The sequence below is a fragment of the Carassius carassius genome, chromosome 21 (assembly GCF_963082965.1).
Source record: "Carassius carassius chromosome 21, fCarCar2.1, whole genome shotgun sequence".
In the NCBI taxonomy this organism is placed as follows: Eukaryota; Metazoa; Chordata; class Actinopteri; order Cypriniformes; family Cyprinidae; genus Carassius; species Carassius carassius.
Window position 1 is genome coordinate 1659159 of NC_081775.1, and position 21773 is coordinate 1680931.

General features: G+C 39.1%; 1 protein-coding gene and 1 long non-coding RNA gene across 6 annotated transcripts in view; one reads left to right on the forward strand and one right to left on the reverse strand.

Annotated features, from left to right (window-relative positions):
* The window catches only part of LOC132097345 (uncharacterized), a 433761-nt gene that overhangs the window by 248220 nt on the left and 163768 nt on the right, over window positions 1-21773 (reverse strand). The window lies entirely within an intron of this gene.
* LOC132097340 (protein bassoon-like) overlaps window positions 1-21773 on the forward strand; it is a 133501-nt gene that overhangs the window by 63072 nt on the left and 48656 nt on the right. For all 5 annotated transcript variants that reach the window (XM_059502980.1, XM_059502981.1, XM_059502984.1 and 2 more), the window contains exon 4: window positions 3514-3972. In XM_059502980.1, coding sequence (XP_059358963.1) covers window positions 3514-3972 — 459 coding nt within the window. The remainder of the gene's footprint in view (window positions 1-3513; window positions 3973-21773) is intronic.

Genomic DNA, 21773 nt, shown 5'->3' on the forward strand with positions numbered 1-21773 from the left:
GACAGTTTGTGTTGGCCTGCCCCACATGTGCCCAAAGTAAGCCTGTCAATCGCCCTCCTGATGGTCTACTGCATCCTCTCCCTATCCCTTCCCGTCCTTGGTCACACATTGCCCTTGATTTCGTCTCTGGGCTTCCTCCGTCGAAGGGAAACACTGTAATTCTCACGGTGGTGGATCGCTTTTCCAAAGCGGTTCATTTTATTCCCCTGCCCAAGCTACCCTCCGCCCGGGAGACCGCCCAACTGGTGGTGGATCACGTCTTCCGTCTCCACGGGTTACCGGTGGATGTGGTTTCTGATAGGGGTCCCCAGTTCGTCTCCCGGTTCTGGAGGGAATTTTTTAGACAGATTGGGGCCTCTGCTAGTCTGTCATCTGGTTTTCATCCTTGAGGACTTCCGGCGGCATCGAGGTAGGCCCCTTCCTAGAGCGCCAGGTGACGCTCCTGGGAGGGGGGGTACTGTCGGGTCTCGAGGCTAATCACCTGTCTTTTTGGTGTGGGTGTGTGTGTGTGTGAGTGTGTGTGTGTGTTGGGATGGTTTGACAGCTCACCACGTCTGCCTGTTTGTGTTTTCCCCGCCTCCCTTGTTCCCCGTTGTTAACCATAATTGCTCGCCAAATGTTCTCTATGTCCTTCTAATTTTTTCCCCTTTATTATTCCCTGTGTTTCTCTGTCTATTGTCAGACTGTTGTTATTCGTTCCAATAGCTCCGATCATCTAGTAGCTCTTTGTACTCACCCTGTTGTGTCTTGTCCTCAGGCTCCAGTGTGTTTGGCTTATTTCTCTGCTCTAGTTCTTACAAGCCCAGAGCTCCTAGTAGCTTCAGCTGTTCATCCTGTCACTGCGAGTGAAACCTGTGAAACGTGACTCATCTGCTGTTCATCCTGTCACTGCGAGTGAAACCTGTGAAATGTGACTCATCTGCTGTTCATCCTGTCACTGCGAGTGAAACCTGTGAAACGTGACTCATCTGCTGTTCATCCTGTTACTGCGAGTGAAACCTGTGGAACGTGACTCTTTCTTCTCTGTCTCCGCTTTGTGAATAAAGCCTTGAGTTTACCCGCACCTGAATCCAGCCTGCTTTCTCCTGACAGTAGCGGACGTAGAGGATTATAATGTAAAAGGAGCTCATTCAAATACTGAGGTGCTACACCATTCAGGGCTTTATAAGTAATAAGCAATATTTTAAAATCTATACGATGTTTGATAGGGAGCCAGTGCAGTGTTGACGGGACCGGGCTAATTTGGTCATACTTCCTGGTTCTAGTAAGAACTCTTGCTGCTGCATTTTGGATTAGCTTTAGTTTGTTTACTAAGCGTGCACAACAACCACACAATAAAGCATTACAATAATCTAACCTTGAGGTCATAAATGCATGGATTAACATTTCTTCATTTGACATTGAGAGCATAGGCCATAATTTAGATATATTTTTGAGATGGAAAAATGCAGTTTTACAAATGCTAGAAACGTGGCTTTCTAAGGAAAGATTGCGATCAAATAGCTCACCTAGGTTCCTAACTGATGACGAACAATTGACAGAGCAACCATCAAGTCTTAGACAGTGTTCTAGGTTATTACAAGCAGAGTTTTTAGGTCCTATAATTAACACCTCTGTTTTTTTCAGAATTTAGCAGTAACAAATTACTCATCATCCAGTTTTTTATGTCGACTATGCATTCCATTAGTTTTTCAAATTGGTGTGTTTCACCGGGCCGCGAAGAAATATAGAGCTGAGTATCATCAGCATAACAGTGAAAGCTAACATCATGTTTACTGATGATATCTCCCAAGGGTAACATATAAAGCATGAAGAGTAGCGGCCCTAGTACTGAGCCTTGAGGTACTCCATACTGCACTTGTGATCAATATGATACATCTTCATTCACTGCTACGAACTGATGGCGGTCATATAAGTACGATTTAAACCATGCTAATGCACTTTCATTAATGCCAACAAAGTGTTCAAGTCTATGTAAAATAATGTTATGGTCAATTGTGTCAAACGCAGCACTAAGATCCAATAAAACTAATAGAGAGATACACCCACGATCAGATGATAAGAGCAGATCATTTGTAACTCTAAGGAGAGCAGTCTCAGTACTATGATACGGTCTAAATCCTGACTGGAAATCCTCATATATACCATTTTTCTCTAAGAAGGAATATAATTGTGAGAATACCACCTTTTCTAGTATCTTGGACAGAAAAGAGAGATTTGAGATCAGTCTATAATTAACTAGTTCTTTGGGTTCAAGTTGTGGTTTTTTGATGAGAGGCTTAATAACAGCCAGTTTGAAGGTTTTGGGACTTATCCTAATGACAGTGAGGAATTATTAATAGTCAGAAGAGGATCTATGACTTCTGGAAGCACCTCTTTTAGGAGCTTAGATGGTATAGGGTCTAACATACATGTTGGTGGTTTAGATGATTTAACAAGTTTATACAATTCTTCCTCTCCTATAGTAGAGAATGAGTGGGACTGTTCCTCAGGGGTGTCTGATGTGATACTGTAGCTGAAGGCTGAATGGTTGCAATTTTATCTCTAATAGTATCGATTTTAGAAGTAAAGTAGTTCATAAAGTCATTACTACTGTGGTGTTGGGAAATGTCAACACTTGTTGAGGCTTTATTTTTCATTAATTTAGCCACTGTATTGAAAAAATACCTGGGGTTATGTTTGTTTTCTTCTAAAAGAGAAGAAAAGTAATCGGATCTAGCAGTTTTTAATGCTTTTCTGTAGGATAGGTTACTTTCCCGCCAAGCAATACGAAATACCTCTAGTTTTGTTTTCCTCCAGCTGCGCTCCATTTTTCGGGCTGCTCTATTTAGGGTGTGAGTATGCTCATTATACCATGCTGTCATACTGGTTTCCTTAACCTTCCTTAAGCGTAAAGGAGCAACTGTATTTAAAGTGCTAGAAAAGAGAGAGTCCATAGTTTCTGTTACATCATCAAGTTGTTCTGAGGTTAGAGTTAGAGTATGTTATAGACCTTGTGAATGATTCACCCACATATAGTCCATATATAGAGTTTGATTAGGATAACTCATTCTGTAAAGTCTTTTAGCCAATGATATCTGCCAGACTTCTCCAGTCATTTGGTTTGCTTAAAGCCTGCCTTGACTGCAAACTAGCATTTATTTTTGAGTGTATCTCAAAATGTGTGCCAGTGGATAAAACCAAGTCCCCATGTTCTTTCTTTCTTTCTTTCTTTCTTTCTTTTTGATAATCTGTTAAACTCGAATGTACAATACAGAACACAATGTGGAAGATTTTTTTTATTCATACCTGATTCATTGTGACTTTAATGCAGTTAATTACCTAAACTGTTTTCAAAAAACATTCACTGAATAATTTATTCATTCATGTATTCACTCAATATGTTGTTAGCAACATTGTTCTTAGTTTTTTAATTCATTTTTTAAATTTGTTACTATTATATATATATATATGCACACATTCCAATTTTATGATATCTGTGTATTGAACTTGAACTTCTCTGTTGTTTTGCAGAAGAAAGAATGGCTCTGTCTGAACTGTCAGACTGAGAGATTGATGTCTGGTGGACTTGACCCTATTCCAATTCTACCTTCTTCACCCAGCCATCAACCAACAGGTTCACCTCGGCATCAACAACTTTCCAGCAAGCGGCTGCAAGGGCTTCAGACAATGTCACCACAGCAGAAACCTATTGTTTCTCAACAGAGTGGTTTCTCTTCCCCCATAGCCAGACCAGCAAGCGATATAAAAACTTTTACACAGCCTGCTACAGCTACAACACCTCCTGTGTCTACCACTACTGCATTCATTGGTGAAGAAGAGAGGAAGGAAACTGCACCCAAACTAGATAAAGTGTCTGACCCTGGCGATAGAGACAATAAACCAACTCAAAAGAGAGGAACAACAGATTCAGTACAGACACATTCTAAAGATGGAAAGAAAGAATTACAGAGTATTACCAAATACTATGAGGTAAGCAGTGTTGTGCATGAACGCGTTCAATGAACGACATTCACTGAACGCGTTCATATTTTCGCCGAACACTTAACTGAACGAATCACTTTTCATACAATGAACGTGAACGAGAGCGGCGCTCACTCTGGCAGGAATGAACAGCACGCGCAGTTCACGTTCACGCTCATTTGAAAAGTCAGGTTTTACCAGGGCTTAATTTGAGCCGGAACATGTTCTGTCAACTCCGACATTGGATCCGGCACCTCCTGTGTCACTAAAATTAATAGCCTAAATGAAAAAAAAAATACTGTTTGTGTAGTGTTCAATGTTTGTGACATATGACTTGCGCGCTTGTTGTACTAGTTGAGATTGCTGTTAGCCTCGGTAGTTTCATGCAGGGGAAAAATGTAAAAAAGACAGGAAAGTTTGCTTAACTTTTTCAAATACGCTGGACAGTCAGATCCCAAACAAGCAAAAAATTTTTCCGCTGATCAAAAAGGAGACCACGGTGGACACAGTAGCCTAGTATCGATATCTCGTTATTTCGACATAATAAGGGGATATTCTAATCTGCATTAAGCCACATTAAGCGTTCTTATAATGGTTTTCTATGGGAGGAAAATGCTTAACCGTTCATATTATGGGCTCATCTGACTTTTTGTACATAGCATAGCCTATTTGTTAGGATTTTAGTATCATAATGATTACGCTAATAAATGCACGCACAATTATCCACGAACTTGATTTGAACAAATGCCTTTCAACTTGTGTGTGCAAAATTCAGAATTAAATTAATGTGCAGAAATTTGTACAAATAGAGAGTAGGCTATGTAGGCATACTATACTGTTGTAGCCATTAAAAAAAGCGTGTTTCATATTTGTTAAAATATTATAATGTTATTTTTTTTCCCCCCATTTATGAGTTGAATTTAACAAATGAACGTGAACTAGTTCGTTTTTAGATATGTGAACTTAGTTCATTAAAAAAAAAAAAGAACTATGAACATGAACTAGTTCATTATCATCTGTGTGAACTGAACTTTGAGCTAGCTCTTTTTAAGTATGAACTGGCACAACACTGGAGGTAAGTCATCGGGTCATAGTAATTTATCATTTTGCAAATTATATATTACGTAAATAAGGAGTGTAAGAAATATTGAATATTTTAAAGAGACCAAAGTGAACATGCATATATTTTCAATGCTTAATGCATTATATTATCAGATTTTCAATAAAGTCGAGTGTGTAAAGCCAAGTTCCTTGCAAATAGATGTTATGTGGTATCTCCTTATATAAAGTATACTGGGCATTCCAAATAGTCATAATTTTCCTTATGCTTACAATTAGATTCCTCCCTAGAGGGAATGGGCCCCCTACTTACGGTATAGAGAAAGTCTTTTGAAAGTCTGACCAGATGTTTCTCATAGTTTGGGCTGTATCCCATAATGCATCAATTTGACTAATGTCTTCATCATCTTGAACATCATAATCAGTGTTTCTACGAGTTTTGATTATCATTGTTTCTGTAGAGTTGATATCATTGTCATTTTTGTTCAAAGGTTGAAAAATCAATTGAAGGGAAGTCAGGTTGCTTTCTATTGTTTGAGTTTGGGTTTGCATTATTAGATGCATTAGGCATAGGATGGTCTTCAGATATATTGTCAGACTTATTATCTGTCCTCTCCAGTTCGTCTGACAGGAGGAAAGAAACTCTTTGTGGATCTTTTTTTGAGCTCTCGTCAGTTTGCACTTGATCATGTGTCTCTGGTTTTTTCTCATTGCTTTCTCCTGCATTGTCTGGTTGTCTGTTTTCCTTTCTTTCTGCCTTTCCCGTTGGAACTCAATGGTTTACAGAGGTTAAGATGATACCAGGTTGTGCTTCCCTCCACTTGGACTGCTGTTGGAGTAGCTCTCAACGCTTTGTATGGTCCTTCTCTCCTGGGCTCATTCCACTTTCTCTGGAATACCCTCAGATTAAATTTATTAAATTTATTCATTTAGCTGACGCTTTTATCCAAAGCGACTTACAATTGCTATACAGGTCCTTCTCAAAAAATTTGCATATTGTGATAAAGTTCATTATTTTCCATAATGTAATGATAAAAATTAAACTTTCATATATTTTAGATTCATTGCACACCAACTGAAATATTTCAGGTCTTTTATTGTTTTAATACTGATGATTTTGGCATACAGCTCATGAAAACCCAAAATGCCTGTCTCAAAAAATTAGCATATTTCATCCGACCAATAAAAGAAAAGTGTTTTTAATACAAAAAAGTCAACCTTCAAATAATTATGTTTAGTTATGCACTCAATACTTGGTCGGGAATCCTTTTGCAGAAATGACTGCTTCAATGCGGCGTGGCATGGAGGCAATCAGCCTGTGGCACTGCTAAGGTGTTATGGAGGGCCAGGATGCTTCGATTGTGGCCTTAAGCTCATCCAGAGTGTTGGGTCTTGCATCTCTCAACTTTCTCTTCACAATATCCCACAGATTCTCTATGGGGTTCAGGTCAGGAGAGTTGGCAGGCCAATTGAGCACAGTAATACCATGGTCAGTAAACCATTTACCAGTGGTTTTGGCACTGTGAGCAGGTGCCAGGTCGTGCTGAAAAACGAAATCTTCATCTCCATAAAGCTTTTCAGCAGATGGAAGCATGAAGTGCTCCAAAATCTCCTGATAGCTAGCCGCATTGACCCTGCCCTTGATAAAACACAGTGGACCAACACCAGCAGCTGACATGGCACCCCAGACCATCACTGACTGTGCGTACTTTACACTGGACTTCAGGCATTTTGGCATTTCCTTCTCCCCAGTCTTCCTCCAGACTCTGGCACCTTGATTTCCGAATGACATGCAAAATTTGTCCAAAAGTCCAGTGGTGCTTCTCTGTAGCCCAGGTCAGGCGCTTCTGCCGCTGTTTCTGGTTCAAAAGTGGCTTGACCTGGGGAATGCGGCACCTGTTGCCCATTTCCTGCACACGCCTGTGGACGGTGGCTCTGGATGTTTCTACTCCAGACTCAGTCCACTGCTTCTGCAGGTCCCCCAAGGTCTGGAATCGGTCCATCTCCACAATCTTCCTCAGGGTCCGGTCACCTCTTCTCGTTGTGCAGCATTTTTTGCCACACTTTTTCCTTCCCACTGAGCTGCCTTGATACAGCACTCTGGGAACAGCCTATTCGTTCAGAAATTTTTTTCTGTGTTTTACCCTCTCGCTTGAGGGTGTCAATGATGGCCTTCTGGTCAGCAGTCTTACTCATGATTGCGGTTTTGAGTAATGAACCAGGCTGGGAGTTTTTAAAAGCCTCAGGAATCTTTTGCAGGTGTTTAGAGTTAATTAGTTGATTCAGATGATTAGGTAAATAGCTTGTTTAGAGAACCTTTTCATGATATGCTAATTTTTTGAGATAGGAATTCTGGGTTTTCATGAGCTGTATGCCAAAATCATTAGTATTAAAACAATAAAAGACCTGAAATAGTTCAGTTGGTGTGCAATGAATCTAAAATATATGAAAGTTAAATTTTTATCATTACATTATGGAAAATAATGAACTTTATCACAATATGCTAATTTTTTTAGAAGGACCTGTATATATATGTCAGAGGTCGCACGCCTCTGGAGCAACTAGGGGTTTTAAGTGTCTTGCTCAGGGACACATTGGTGTCTCACGGTGGATTCGAACCCGGGTCTCTCACGCCAAAGGCGTGTGTCTTATCCACTGCGCCAACACCACCCCTCAGATATACCTGGTCACCTGGAACAACTGGACAGGAAGTCTCCGATTCATCTCTGGGCTCTTTTCTTTTTTCCTGAAAATAGATAGCTTTATGTATGGCAGTTAATTTCTTCATATAAGAGCAAAGTTCCATTTGTATTTGCTCTAGAGGTGGTCCTTTATAGGGACCTCTACAATATGGCACAGGCATGGGTCGACCCGTAAGCATTTCATGCGGTGTTAAGTGCATGTTCCTGTTAGTTTGCATGTGATAGCTCATTAGTGCAAGAGGTAATGCATCAATCCAATTAAGTTTAGTACTCTCACATATTTTGTTTATCTTGGCCTTGATAACTCCATTAACTCCTTCAACAGACCCTTGTGATTGAGGTCTGTAAATGCATCCTAGTCTCTGTTTCATTCTTAATTGTTGCAATACTTGTTTCACAGTTTTTTTGTGTGAATGCTGACCCATTATCTGAACTTATTTCTGATGGAATTCCAAATCTAGGAATTCCCTCTCTTGTTAGAAGTTTAATTACCGTTCCTGCTCCTAGATTTGCTGATGGTACTGCCTCCACCCATCTGCTAAATCTGTCTATGATAACAAGCATGTATCTTTTGCCTTGTATTCGCTTTATCATATTCACATAATCAATTACTAGATGCTTGAAGGGCCCTTCAGGTATTGGTATATGGCCTATTGGTGTCGCTATCCCTTTCCTTGCATTGTATTTGGCACACACTTCACATGTGGACAAACATTAAATCACCATTGCATATAAATAAGGAGACCAATATCCTTGCCGTTTAATTTTTCTTACTACTTCCTCCCTTATGCAATGGTCAAAACCATGCACATCTGTAATGAGAATATTCAAAAGTGAAGTAGGTGCAACAATGTGTCCTTCATTTGTATGCCAGCTCTCCTGTGAGTCTTTTTTAGGTCCCCATTTGATGCCACATTGATTGGTCATTGGGGCTTGCTTGTTGTTGAATTTGAATAATATCATCCTATTGAGGATGAGGTTCGATAAGTTATACAGGTGCTAATACTGCTACCTGACACCCTGAAACTTTTTTAGCTTCTAAATTGGCTGCATTGTTTCCTTTAATGACATAATCATTTCCCTTCTTGTGTGCCTGACATTTGATTATTGCTAGTCTTTTTGGTAGCATCATAGCAGAAATCAATTGCCCTATTTGTTTCCATGTTGGATGTGAGTCCCATCACTTTTTTTGAAACCTCTTTGTTTCCACACTGCTCCGAATAGATGACATACACCATGAGCATATGCTGAATCTGTGAACATGTTAGCAGTTTATCCTTTCGCTAACTGACATGCAGTTGTAAGAGCTTTTAATTCTGCTAATTGAGCAGAGCAAGGCTGTACACAATGTTGTGATATCAAAGATTCATATTCTTTTTTGTTTTTCTTCACTACTGAATATCCTGTATAATTTTCTTCATTATCTCTAAAGATAGAACCATCTACAAAGTAAGTAACTGCTTCAGTAAGTTCTGCTTCAGGGATAGGTGTTGATTCAAGATCTGGTCGTAATGTAGTAAATGCCAATGACTCATTCACACAATCATGAGGTTTTCCTTCAAAAGCCAAAGGAATTAATTCAGCTCGATTAACCGTATGGCATCTTTTAATGGTAACATCTGGATCAGTGAGGAATGAGTAATGAGGAATAGGCTAGAATTCGAGCTTGTATCAGGACAAATTTCCCTTGTTCTATTAATTCCACAATTTTGTGATGTGTATATATAGTTACTGGGTACCCCATAGTTATTGTGGATGCTTTTCCATAAGCATAATACACTGCTGCTAAACCTTGTTGGTAACATGGTGGGTATCCCTGGGCATACTGTACATTGTCTAACTTCATGTTGTGCAGTAGTATGCTATAGGCTGTTTTTTCCTCTCACTACAAGTCATCAGTCTTGCATCAGTACAGCCAATGCATAACCATCAGCTCTATTTGCCACATATAGATGAAAAATTGTATCATATTCTGTCATTCCCAGGGCAGGGGCCTGTTGTAATTCTTTTTTTATTGTTTCAAATGCTAGTAATGCATCTGTGTTCTATTTTAATGGATTGCTGGATGGAACGTTGTAATCCTGCTTGTTTCATCTTTTCTCTCAATGACCCTGTCTTTACTGCATAGTCTTCTATCCAGTCATTCCTAGAAAATTCATAATTTTCCTACTGTCTGAGGCAATGGTGTTTTCTAAATGCAATCTAAATGCAAAGTGTAAAGCGCACGGCGCAGGTGCACTTCAGGGCGTGTCCAAACCCACTTTTGCTATTTTAACGACTGGAAAACTGTCCATTTTTGGAATGGGTTGTCCCTATTCTCTTTATGAGTAATGGGGGTAACGCTCAATAAACCAACCAGAGTGTCATCTCCCATTCCCTTTAAGAGCTAGATGCACTCGCACCATGGCAGATTGCTATTTACATGGCGGAAAAGCTAAATGCTTCTCAAGAGAAGAAACCGATCTTCTCGTGCGCGAAGTTAAAGCGCACAAGCAGATCATCTACAAGACAAGCAGGAATCCACTAAAGCTCAGCGCGATGAGTCATATATATATATATATATATATATATATATATATATATATATATATATATATATATATATGTGTGTGTATTGGTGCAATTGTTCAATTAATTCACCAATTTCATTCATCATTATAAGTAGTAATAGGCTGAATTGCAAATAGGCAGCATAATTCTAATACACGCAATGACTATCCATCATTACAATTTTCTATTTATGTAGCCTACACAATAATAGGCTATTCTAACACACCTCTTTTTTTATACCAGCATGCCCATGGGTGCACAAATGGGCGCAAATTCATTTGCTAATTAAAACGATGTGGCGCTGGACTGGAAAAGGTGAACGGCGCCGGACTGAAACTAGGAAACACACTTGCGCTGCACCTTGCGTCCCATTGCACCGGGTGTATGATAGGGCCGTTGTGTTCTCCATGTGCTAATTTTGTCAATACCTTAATTGAGTCTTTGAGACATTGTTCTACTGAAGTAGAACAGATAATTAAATCATTCATGTATTGTAATAGTGTACCGTCTATTATGAGATCTTCTAAATAAGCCTTAAGAATTTTATTAAATAAATGTGGTGGTGATTGTTTATATCCCTGAGGAATTCTTGTGTATGTATACTGTTTACCTACATATGTCAAAGCAAACAGATACCTACTCTCTTCTGAAAGTGGTACACTGAAGTAGGCAGAACAAAGATCAATTACAGTAAAGTATTTGGCATCAGGAAGGAAATTTTCTGTAACATGTGTGGGTTTGGTACCTCAGCTGGCCTATCTTCTGTTTTTCCATTTATTGTTCGTAAATCATGAACAAGTCGCCATCTGTTTTTGTCTGATTCAATTACAGGCATAATTGGAGTGTTACAGTAACTAGTAGTTTCTATTAATACTCCTGCCTTCACTAAACCTTCAATAGTGTCCTTTATTCCTGCTTCATCATCTGAACGTAAAAGATATTGTGCTTTTCTAGGCAGATGTGCATCTGGCTTAAGTTGAACTCTTACTGGATTTGATGATTTTATTAATCCAATATCTGTGTCATGTCGAGACCATAGTTCAGTTGGTACCTGACACTCCATTTCCTTAAATAACTCAGTCTCAGTTTTGTTTATTAAATCAGATGTTGTAGTCATCTGTGTCACTTTCTTTTAAAATTGGGAGTTGTGCAGCCAGTGGTCTGGGTGTCCCCTTTTCTCTGCCCTTTTCCCATTTTCCGTTATCAAATAACTCATCTGCTTGATTCTCATCCTCACTACTGTAGAACAACTTACTCTTACCTCTCTCCAACTTATTTACCTCTTGTATCTTTTTTCCTGATTCTTTAATTTTCTCTTCTATTTCTTCTTCTATAGCTTTTACTTGAGCTTCAATCTTTCTATCTTTCCTCCTCGTTTTTTCTAATCCTTCCTCAAACCTGGTTTTATCTTCTTGGTTTGCTTTCATTTTTTCTAACGCTCAACATTGCCTTTCTGTAACAATCCATCTGCAAATTTTCTTCACTTTTCTTTCTAGGTTCCCTCTGTGTTTTCACAGCTGGTTCCTCTCTACCATCCATCTCTATCTGCCCTTCCATCTCCAGTTCCCCTGTTACTTCCACTGTTCCCTTGAGGATTGGGAACTCTACCTTTAATTGCAAATATGGGGAGGCTCTGAAGATTACTTTTCTTTTTTCTTGTTATCTTTTTCTGCCCTCTTCAGAATTTTCCTAGTCGTTTTAGACTTTTCAACATATCCTTACCTTTTTTTAAACATAATATTATTTCTTTCTCTTTTTCCCTCTTTGCTTCTCTTTTTTCTCTTTTCTTACTGTTAGTTTTATAGTTTTTTTTTTTTATCAGAGTTTTCATTTCCTCACACAATGCTACATCAAATGTCCCTTTCTTTGGCCATTTTGTCATCATATTTTTTGTTCTCTTCTGCCATTTGTTAGAGATCTTGTTTTTTAGCTCTTTAGACAGAGAATATTTTAATCCAATTATTTCCACTGGTGTGGCTGCCATATTTTTATCTATATTATTACCATCAAAAAAATCAACTGTGTATATTTATATAGTAATTGAGTTACTATTTTTTCTTTTCCTTCCACTTAATTTAACTATTTTAATTAATTCCACCCTAATTTTATTCTTTATTTTGTGTCATACCTCTTTGAATTTAGTTTTTTATTTTGTCATTTTCACTTTATATATAATTTTACAGTCTCAGCTCTATTTTACTATCACTCTTTACATAACAAATTCTAACAATAATTCTTTATTTATCTATAACTTCTCTTTTCTTTTTTGTCCACACATGTAATATTTTTATTTTATTTATAAACCTAATACCTTGCTCTCATTCCCACTGCACTGGGCTTAGAGAATTTTCTCATTCTCTTTCACACAGACATCCAAAATGCAAAAACCTATTATAAATCTTGATTTAAACTTTATTAATACTATTTTCCTAAACTCATTCACACTTTCTACACTCCTTATTGAGCCAGAGTGTTTATTCATGCATACTGTTCCTCTTTTTTAAGGGATTAATCATTAATTAATTGTCCTTTTATTATCAAGGCTCATCATACATTCATCCCTCTCGAGTGTATACCAGTTTCGTCCAATTCTGCCAGGTCACACCAAAGTGACGGTCCAGGAACGGTGCGCAACTTTTACCCACCCAATACGGAATTTATTTATCTAAAAATTCATCATCACTCACAAAGACATTCATCCAGACACAGTTTCACACACACAACAAAACATAACACTCTTCCTTGAGTGACCTGCAGTGCCCACCCATTCTGACCTTTGACTAAGTAACCTTCCACCCTGTTCTTTCTCAAAGCGGTGGCTGTGGGACTTTCCTCATGATTCCCTGTTTTTTCATCTGTTTCACATTTATTGCTGTCCTTCCTACGCCCAGTCTTCAATAAACACAGACCATTGCATATAATGTTTTTCTGCCTACGCAATCTAGTTTCAGTTTAGGTCACCTATCAAGGCCTCCCTATTAATAAACCAAATATGTGCATGCAGTTATTTCTCATGGAATAAAACCCCCTTTTTTAATTTATATATCTAATTAAAATTTTCTAAATTTGGGAGAGCAGATTTTAAGTGTCCTTACCACTCAGAAATGACTTTAACTAACACAACCAAATTTTACAAGCAAAAATGCTTACCTTATTTGATGGTGTCCACCCGGTTGTGTGGATCATCGGTCAGCTCAAATGTGGTCGTCCACTCTGCTGCTCTTTTCCAGTTCCATCTGGGGTGCCAAATTTGTAGTGTCATCAGCCACTGCTCTGAAGAATCACACTCAGTCTGGGGTTTTGCTTTCAGGAGAAAATACTTTATTTCAAGGAGAATAAAGCTGAGTTCCATGCAAGGGGATCTCTTGAATGTTATGTGGTATCTCCTTATATACAGTATACAGGGCGTTCCAAATAGTCATAATTTTTCTTATGCTCACAATTTTATTCCTCCCTTGAGAGAAGGGGCCCCCTACTTATAGTATAGAGAAAGGCCCTTTTGTATGTCTGACTAGATGTTTCTCATCTGGTCTGTACAATCTTGCCACATAGGCATATTTCTTCCCATACTTAAACTATGGGATTATAATGGAATAATAACTAGTAACGAAAATGGCTACATTCACATTGATTATACTTGATTAATTAAAATATTATTCATAAAAATCTTCCACTAAATCAGCATACTATCATATCAAAAACATTGAAAGAATTAGATGTTTGATTTCCAGTCAAGACTTGGAGAAACTTGTTTATGCCTTAATGGTCTCCTGACCGGCTTTTACAAGGAGACCATTAGGCAGCTGCAGCTCATCCAGAACGCTGCTGCCAGAATTCTAATGAGAACCAGATAATCTGAGCATATCACACCAGTCCTCAGGTCCTTACACTGGCTTCCAGTTACATTTAGGATAGATTTTAAAGTACTTTTACTCGTTTATAAATCAATCAATGACGTAGGACCGAAATACATTACAGATATGCTCACTGAATATAAACCTAACAGAGCACTCAGATCATTAGGATCAAGTCATTTAGAAAGACCAAGGGTTCACACAAAACAATGGGAATCTGCTTTTAGTTATTATGCCACCCACAGTTAGACGCAGGTTCCAGAAGAGATCAGATGTGCTAAAACATTAGCCAATTTTAAATCTAGACTCAAAACTCATCTGTTTAGCTGTGCATTTATTGAATGAGTACTGTGCGACGTTCGAACTGATTTTATAAATTGCACTATTTTATGCAACCTGAAATGTTTGCACTGTCTTTAATTCATTTTAAATATATTTTTAATCATTTTCAAAGTTTTTTAAATTCCTTGTTTTTTTATGATAATTTTACTTTATTTTATGTAAAACACTTTGAATTGCCATTGTGTACGAAATGTGCTCTATAAATAAACTTTATTTGCCTTGCCTTAATAAAAAAGGGCTAAGTGCACTAATTGATGGTCTATTAATAGTGGTGGAAAGAGTACAAAGAAATTGTACTTACGTAAAAGTACTGAAAAATAATATGACTCGAGTAAAAAAGTAGTTAGCTGAAAAATTACTCAAGTTACTGTTTTACAAAGTACTTTAGTATATTTTTTCACCCAAAATTAGAAGATGTGAGCATTATGGAGCAGGGTTAACTCTAACCTAAACACTCATGTACTGTAATGTCTGTTTCACAAGTGAGACCCGGGAAATCCCTTATGGACAAATGCATCTGATATCACTACAGCTGAATAACATGCAGATAGAGATGCTCTGACTGATGATACGTGGAAGACAATAATTAAACAATTACAATGCAATGCAATGCTATGCTATGCAATGGCCTCTGATCAGCGAACAATATCCAGAGGGCTAAGCAAGAGGGGTAATCCAGAATCCAGAGCAAAGGGTCAAAACATGAGTAACAGGGCAAAGCATGAAAAAGAATAAACTACAAGAACTATAACCTGAAACAAGACTAAGAATACAAACACGGAATTGCTTAGTTTCGCAGCTATCATTATGGAAGGGATATGTGCAGAACAATACTCAGCAGTGTGTGAAAGGAAGTCCAATGCTTATAAAGCAGGTCTGATTGTGCTGAATTGTGTGAGTAATTGTTCTCTGGTGCATGACAGAGTGTTGCCATGGCTGCCATCTTGTGAACAGGATCGGCTGTTGCCACCATTTTGTGCATGCAGACTGGTGCGACTGCCATTACAGTCACAGACACTGTGTTGTCTTCCTCTTCTGTGAAAACCACAGTGAACCAAGAGCCAACACACAAAGCATAATCCACAAATTGACAGAGATGAACGCAAATCCTCGCATTAGTCTGAAGAGGTCGATTAATGCAATCACAAAAAAAATCTCAATCAAAATAATGTCCGGTAAGTCAGAATAGTTAGTGATGGTTTTCCAGTTGTCGTGGGCCTTGCTTAATGGCAAATAGTATCCTTGTAGTGTCCATACCTGGCCAGTGTTCACTTGAACAGCTGCTGGATCCTTTTGTGGATCAAGAAATACCTTGTAAAGCAAGAAAAAGACTAAACTATGAAAACTATTAACTGAAACAAGACTATGAGAACTACAAAATAAGACAAGACTATAAAAACTGTAAACTTAAATAAGACTAAGAAAACAAACACGGAATGGCTTGCTATCGCTAGGGGAGGGATATGTGCAGAAAAATACTCTGCAGTCAAGTAAAGTCACCTTTATTTACATAGCGCTTTAAACAAAATACATTGCATCAAAGCAACTGATCAACATCCATTAGGAAAACAGTGTCAACGCAAAATGATAGTTAAAGGCAGTTCATCATTGAATTCAATGATGTCCTCTCTGCTCAGTTTAAATAGTGTCTGTGCATTCAATGCATCTTTTTCATTATCAACATTGATATTAAAATCACCAACTATTAAAACTTTATCTGCAGCCAGAACTAACTCGGATGTAAAATCAACAAACTCTTTAATAAAGTCTGTATGGTGCCCTGGTGGCCTGTATACAGTAGCCAGTACAAACATAACAGGGGATTTATCATTAATATTTGTTTCTCTGGATAATGTTATATGAAGCACCATTACTTCAAACGAGTTATACTTGAAGCCTGCCCTCTGAGAAATCCTGAAAACGTTGTTATAAATTGAAGCAACACCTCCCCCTTTGCCTTTTAGATGCGGCTCATGTTTATAACAGTAATCTTGGGGGGTGGACTCATTTAAAATAATAATCATCAGGTTTTAGCCAGGTTTCTGTCAAACAGAGCACATCTAGATATTTACAAAAAGTGTTTTCGTAGAAAGGGATCTGATATTCAATAAGCCAAGCTTTATCATTTGTTTATCCATATTGCATCTTTTTTTTTTGAACCTCAATTAAATTGTTAATCTTAACATGGTTTAGACGTTTTTTGTATTTTCTAGTTCGGGGAACAGACACAGTCTCTATAGTGTGATATCTAGGTGAAAGAGTCTCTATGTGCTGAGAATTAACTGACCTCTGTGACGTGAGGCAGCTAGCAGACGGTCGGTTGAGCCAGTCTGTCTGCTTCCTGACCTGGGCCCCAGTTAGTCAAGTATAAACACTAAGACTATTTGCCATATTTCTAGAGAGAAAAGTGGCGCCACCCCAGGAGGGATGAAGACCAATCTATTTTCAACAGGTCAGGTCTGCCCCAAAAGCTCGTCCAATTGTCTATGAAACCTATGTTATTCTGTGGGCACCACTTAGACATCCAGCCATTTGATGACAATCTGCTATGCATCTCGTCACCACAGTAAGCAGGGAGGGGACCAGAACATATTACAGTGTCTGACATCATGCTTGCAAGTTCACACACCTCTTTAATGTTATTTTTAGTGATCTCCGACTGGCGAAGTCGAACATCATTAGCGCCGGCATGAATAACAATCTTACTGTATTTATGTTTAGCATTAGCCAGCACTTTTCAATTTGCCAAGATGTCAGGCGCTCTGGCTCCCGGTAAACATTGTCTATGGTGGCTGGTGTCGCTATATTCACGTTCCGTACAATAGAATCACCAATAACTAGAGCACTTTCATCAGGTTTCTCAGTGGGTGCATCACTGAGTGGGGAGAACCTGTTTAATGTTTTGATCGGAACAGAAGAGCGGTGTTTTTAACCCACAACTACGCTGCCTCACTGTCACCCAGTTGCCCTGCTGCAGGGGCTCTGTTGCCGGAACCGAACAATGTACAGGAATCCCTGAGCTAGACGCATCCAAAGCCGTATCTAGAGCCCTAACATTCTTACTGTCCTCAATTAAAGTTTGGATGCGTGTCTCTAATTGATTGTTCTGATTGATTGTTCTGTGTATGTGTGTGTCATTGATCTCATGTGCATGTGTGATTGTTATCAGGTGACTGTGATTGGTGCAATGGAGCACAGGAAATGTAGTCCAGGGTGTACTGTGTAGTGTGAGAGTCTGTATTTTGGATGATGACCTCTGGTGGTGAATAAACGGAAATTCATTGACCAGATCATCACAGAACCACAGAATCTGTTTCAAACTTCAGACTGATGGTATATAGTGATTTTGGAGCAAAACATGGTATTAGTCTCATAAATTGTCATGTTTAACACTATGTTGAGCAAACATACTACCTATCCCTGTTTTATAACTAATCTTGAAAAGTACATTCACATATAAGATTGTGTGGTTGTTTTTAAGAAGGGCAAAAGCAAAGAAGGGTAAGTGAGGATTTAAAAGAAAAGAAAGGGTTTAAAACAGCGTGAATAGAAATGTGCAAGTAAAAAATAGTGTGGGGTATGGGTAATGTTGGGCATCATTTGAATTTTAATGATTCCGATTCTTGTCAATTCTTCAGTTGGATTCTAGTAAGGTAAAAAAAAATAAAAAATAAAAAAAATACATAAATAAATAATAATAACAAATATATAAATGAAAAATCTTAGATATCATTCACATTTTTTCTACCTCTTATTAGAAAATATTTCCTTGATAGCTGAATACTATAAATGAAAATCAACAGGCTAAAGGACACTTACACAAGGATGTGTGTGCGACAGAGAAAACATTCTGTGAGTCTTCTTGACTTGAACGTTTTGAAATTACATTGGCACGTTTACATGCACAATTTTTGGTTCAATCGGACTAAATTCATTCCGACTGATTAATCTGATTGAATGCTAAATAAAGTGATTGTGTTGATATGCGCATTTATATGTCACAAGCTTCCAAATTGAATTAATTTTATTATTTTTTTTTTACATGTGCACACTGCAAAAATATAGAGTTTTTCACTGTCTGCACATAATAACCACTCTTTTATATGATTTCTTTATTTGTTTTTAACAGTAGAATTTATATTTATCCAATTATGGACATTTATGGATAAATATAGACCTACATATAAACCACTGTGCCGTGCTGCTCATATTTATCACACAGTAAAAATGCCCCTTCCCTCACCCAAAACAGGTGACCTGTGGATGGGAATCAAAAACAAGGACTGGTGGGAGGCTGTCCTGCTCGACTTGACAGTTGCCGAGTGAAAGGAGAGTTTTATAATGACAAGACACACATTTATACAACACTTTATTCAAAAGGAAGAGCAGCTTGTTCCGCACGTCATACGTTATTATGCTATTTCTGGATTATCGCACTTGCGCCATCCTTTCAGTTTTGTGGTTCAGTCTGATCGAGTCTTTACATGCACTCTCAATCTTATTAGAAAAGGAATAAACCACCCCCTTCAGTACGATTGAAATTTCATACCGATTGAGCTTAATCGAATCGCTTAAGGTGTTTACATGAAGGCTTTTCAGTCCGATTGAGCCGTCAATCCAATTACAAATGGATTATTTGGATGCATGAAAATGCAGCCATTGAAAGTGTAGTTTGTGATAATAACAAAGGTGAACTCCAGGCACATTTTTGGTAGGACAAAAAAAAAGAAAAAAGAGAATTTTATTTAATATGTTAACCCTAGGCTTGGGAATCCAAAAACTATTCCAATTCTGGAATAGGATGCTTAAGATCAGGAATTGTCTAGTTATAAAATATAAATTTAGATTCGTCTTATTGATTTTTTTGCGCGCATTTAAATTGGACTTTTTCGGTACAGCAAACATAGGAGCATAGCCATTATTTGAGGGGTACAGAAATATATAAACTGCTTTTGACTATTTGACTTTTGTCTAATTGACAGGCTTTATTTATTTATTTATTTTCATGTATTTTAATTGGATAAAAAAATCAAATACACTGCTGGACTGGACACTGCTGGAGTCATTGGTATTCTGTAAATTTTTCCTTTATTTTCCTAATGACAATTTTAAAATTGGTTTATACAAACACATGATAAGGTAGAATAGTTTATTTACTGAATTAAATGTTATGTCAATTAGCACTGGATTATACATATACTATATTAACTAAAAATTACCTTTTAATTATCATTTTTAGCTACAGCAATAGTGGGATACCTTTGTCCATATTAGGGATTTCCTGCATGTTATAAGTTATTACTTCTACTTGGCCATTTTGGACTTTCTGCGAGAACGTCACTGACTTCCAGTATGAATGAAAAATGCACTGCATGAGAGTGTTTAGTGCTCCTTGATATCCATATTTTCTCGATTTGGATATGAATAAATTATCCGGTCATACATAGACTCTCTTGTTTCTTCACCCGTGTGCTCACACACTCAAAGCACGCACACAGAAAAAGTGATTTTAAATGCATCTGATTGACAGATAAATCATGGTTGATCTATCAGCCAGATGCACATCAAATGCATGCTCTCTTATTTCAGTGTTGTTTTTAATGTTGAGGTTATTTTAGCTTCACACATTTAGTTTAACTGCACTGTTAAAGAGGGCAATTTTTACCATTAAATTGAACTGCATGTATTTTAGACACATACATTGTTCCCTTTCTGGCAGGTCACATTCTACGTTACATCAGAAAGAGACTGACGAATGGGGTCTCGCCCGACAGCCCAATCACCTTCGAGTGGTAACAAAACGCTCTCAACTCGCATTGAAGCTTTAGCTTCGGAGCCGAGCACATCGCTTGCTGCTTTCACCGGAGTGTTTACAAGCGAGTCAGCTGTTGTTGGTGTGACGGCACGATTCAGCGGTTCGTCTGAGCTTCCTGCATTCAGCTCCCACGTTCGTCTGAGCGCTTCAGCATTACCGAAAGAGCTTTTTTCTCTTTCTAAAAGAGTAAACGGGTTGAGTTTGCATTTTTATAAAGATGTCATTCTGCCCGTGTGTTTCTGGGTGCGGTCGATATATGGTTTTTTCGTTCCTCGTGGATCGTTCTGCCACGTGTATGGGCTTTTAGCATGCTGAGACTGAATTTGTGGATGACTCATGTTCCTGGACATGACCATCTCGGCGTAAAGATCAAGACTCGATTACCTTAAAACATTGGTCTCAAACGCAATTCCTGGAGGGCCACAGCTCTGCACAGTTTTGCTCCAACCCTAATCAAACACACCTGATCCAGCTAATCAAGGTCTTCAGGATTACTAGAAACTTCCAAGCAGGTGTGATTTGGAGCTGGTTGGAGCTAAACTCTGCAGAGCTGTGGCCCTCCAGGAATTGAGTTTGAGACCACTGCCTTAAAAGGTATAGGGTCCCCTCTGCCACACCCCGTTCTAGCTCCTCTTCTCATAAGAGGGCTACTTCAGCTGGTGGTCATGGTGATCTGAGCGTTACTGTGTGGGCTTCCTCTACGAGCCAGCCTTCTCGGGCCACACCCCCCTCATTGCCCTCTATGCCGGAGCGGCCAAGGGGTACGCTGGGATTCCCCTAGTGGAATGTTCTGTTGCCATGTAACTGTCCTCAGAGCACCTTCGCATGGCGTGGTGGTCCCAAGCTTACCTCAAAGAGCTGCACGGAGGCAGTGCTGATCCAAGGGTTTTTCAGGAGGCGTGCACTGCTACCGACCTCGCTCTCTGGTTGACGAAGGTTACTGCTTGCTCCTTGGGTCAGGTGATGTCTACTTTAATGGTCCAGGAGCGCCACCTATGGCTAAACCTGGCAGACATGAGGGAGTCTGATCGGACTCAGCTCCTCAACTCCCAGGTCTCCCAGGCTGGCCTCTTCAGCGACACGATGGAGAATTTTGCCCAGCAGTTCTCTGCCGCCCAGAAGTAGTCTGAGGCCACCAAACACATCCTGCCCCAGAGGCCCGCTGCTGCCTCCACAATGCCGCCGGCACAGCCACCTCAGCCTACTCGTCAAAGAGGGCCCCCCCCCTGCGGTCTCCTCCACTCCCGTTCGGCCAGAGCAGCAGCCTTCACCCCGGCCGCAGCGAGGAGATGGCCGCTGAAGGGCGACGCAGCGTCAGGCCAAGTGGCGTTCCTGAGACGGGCGACCCGGAGTTGGGGATGTCAGCTCATCAGCCCCTACTTCATAGTACCCAATAAAACAGGTGGGTTACGGCCAATCATGGACTTCATGGCATGACTTAAACCGAGCGCTACACAGACTTCTGTTCAAGATGTTAACGCCCAAGTG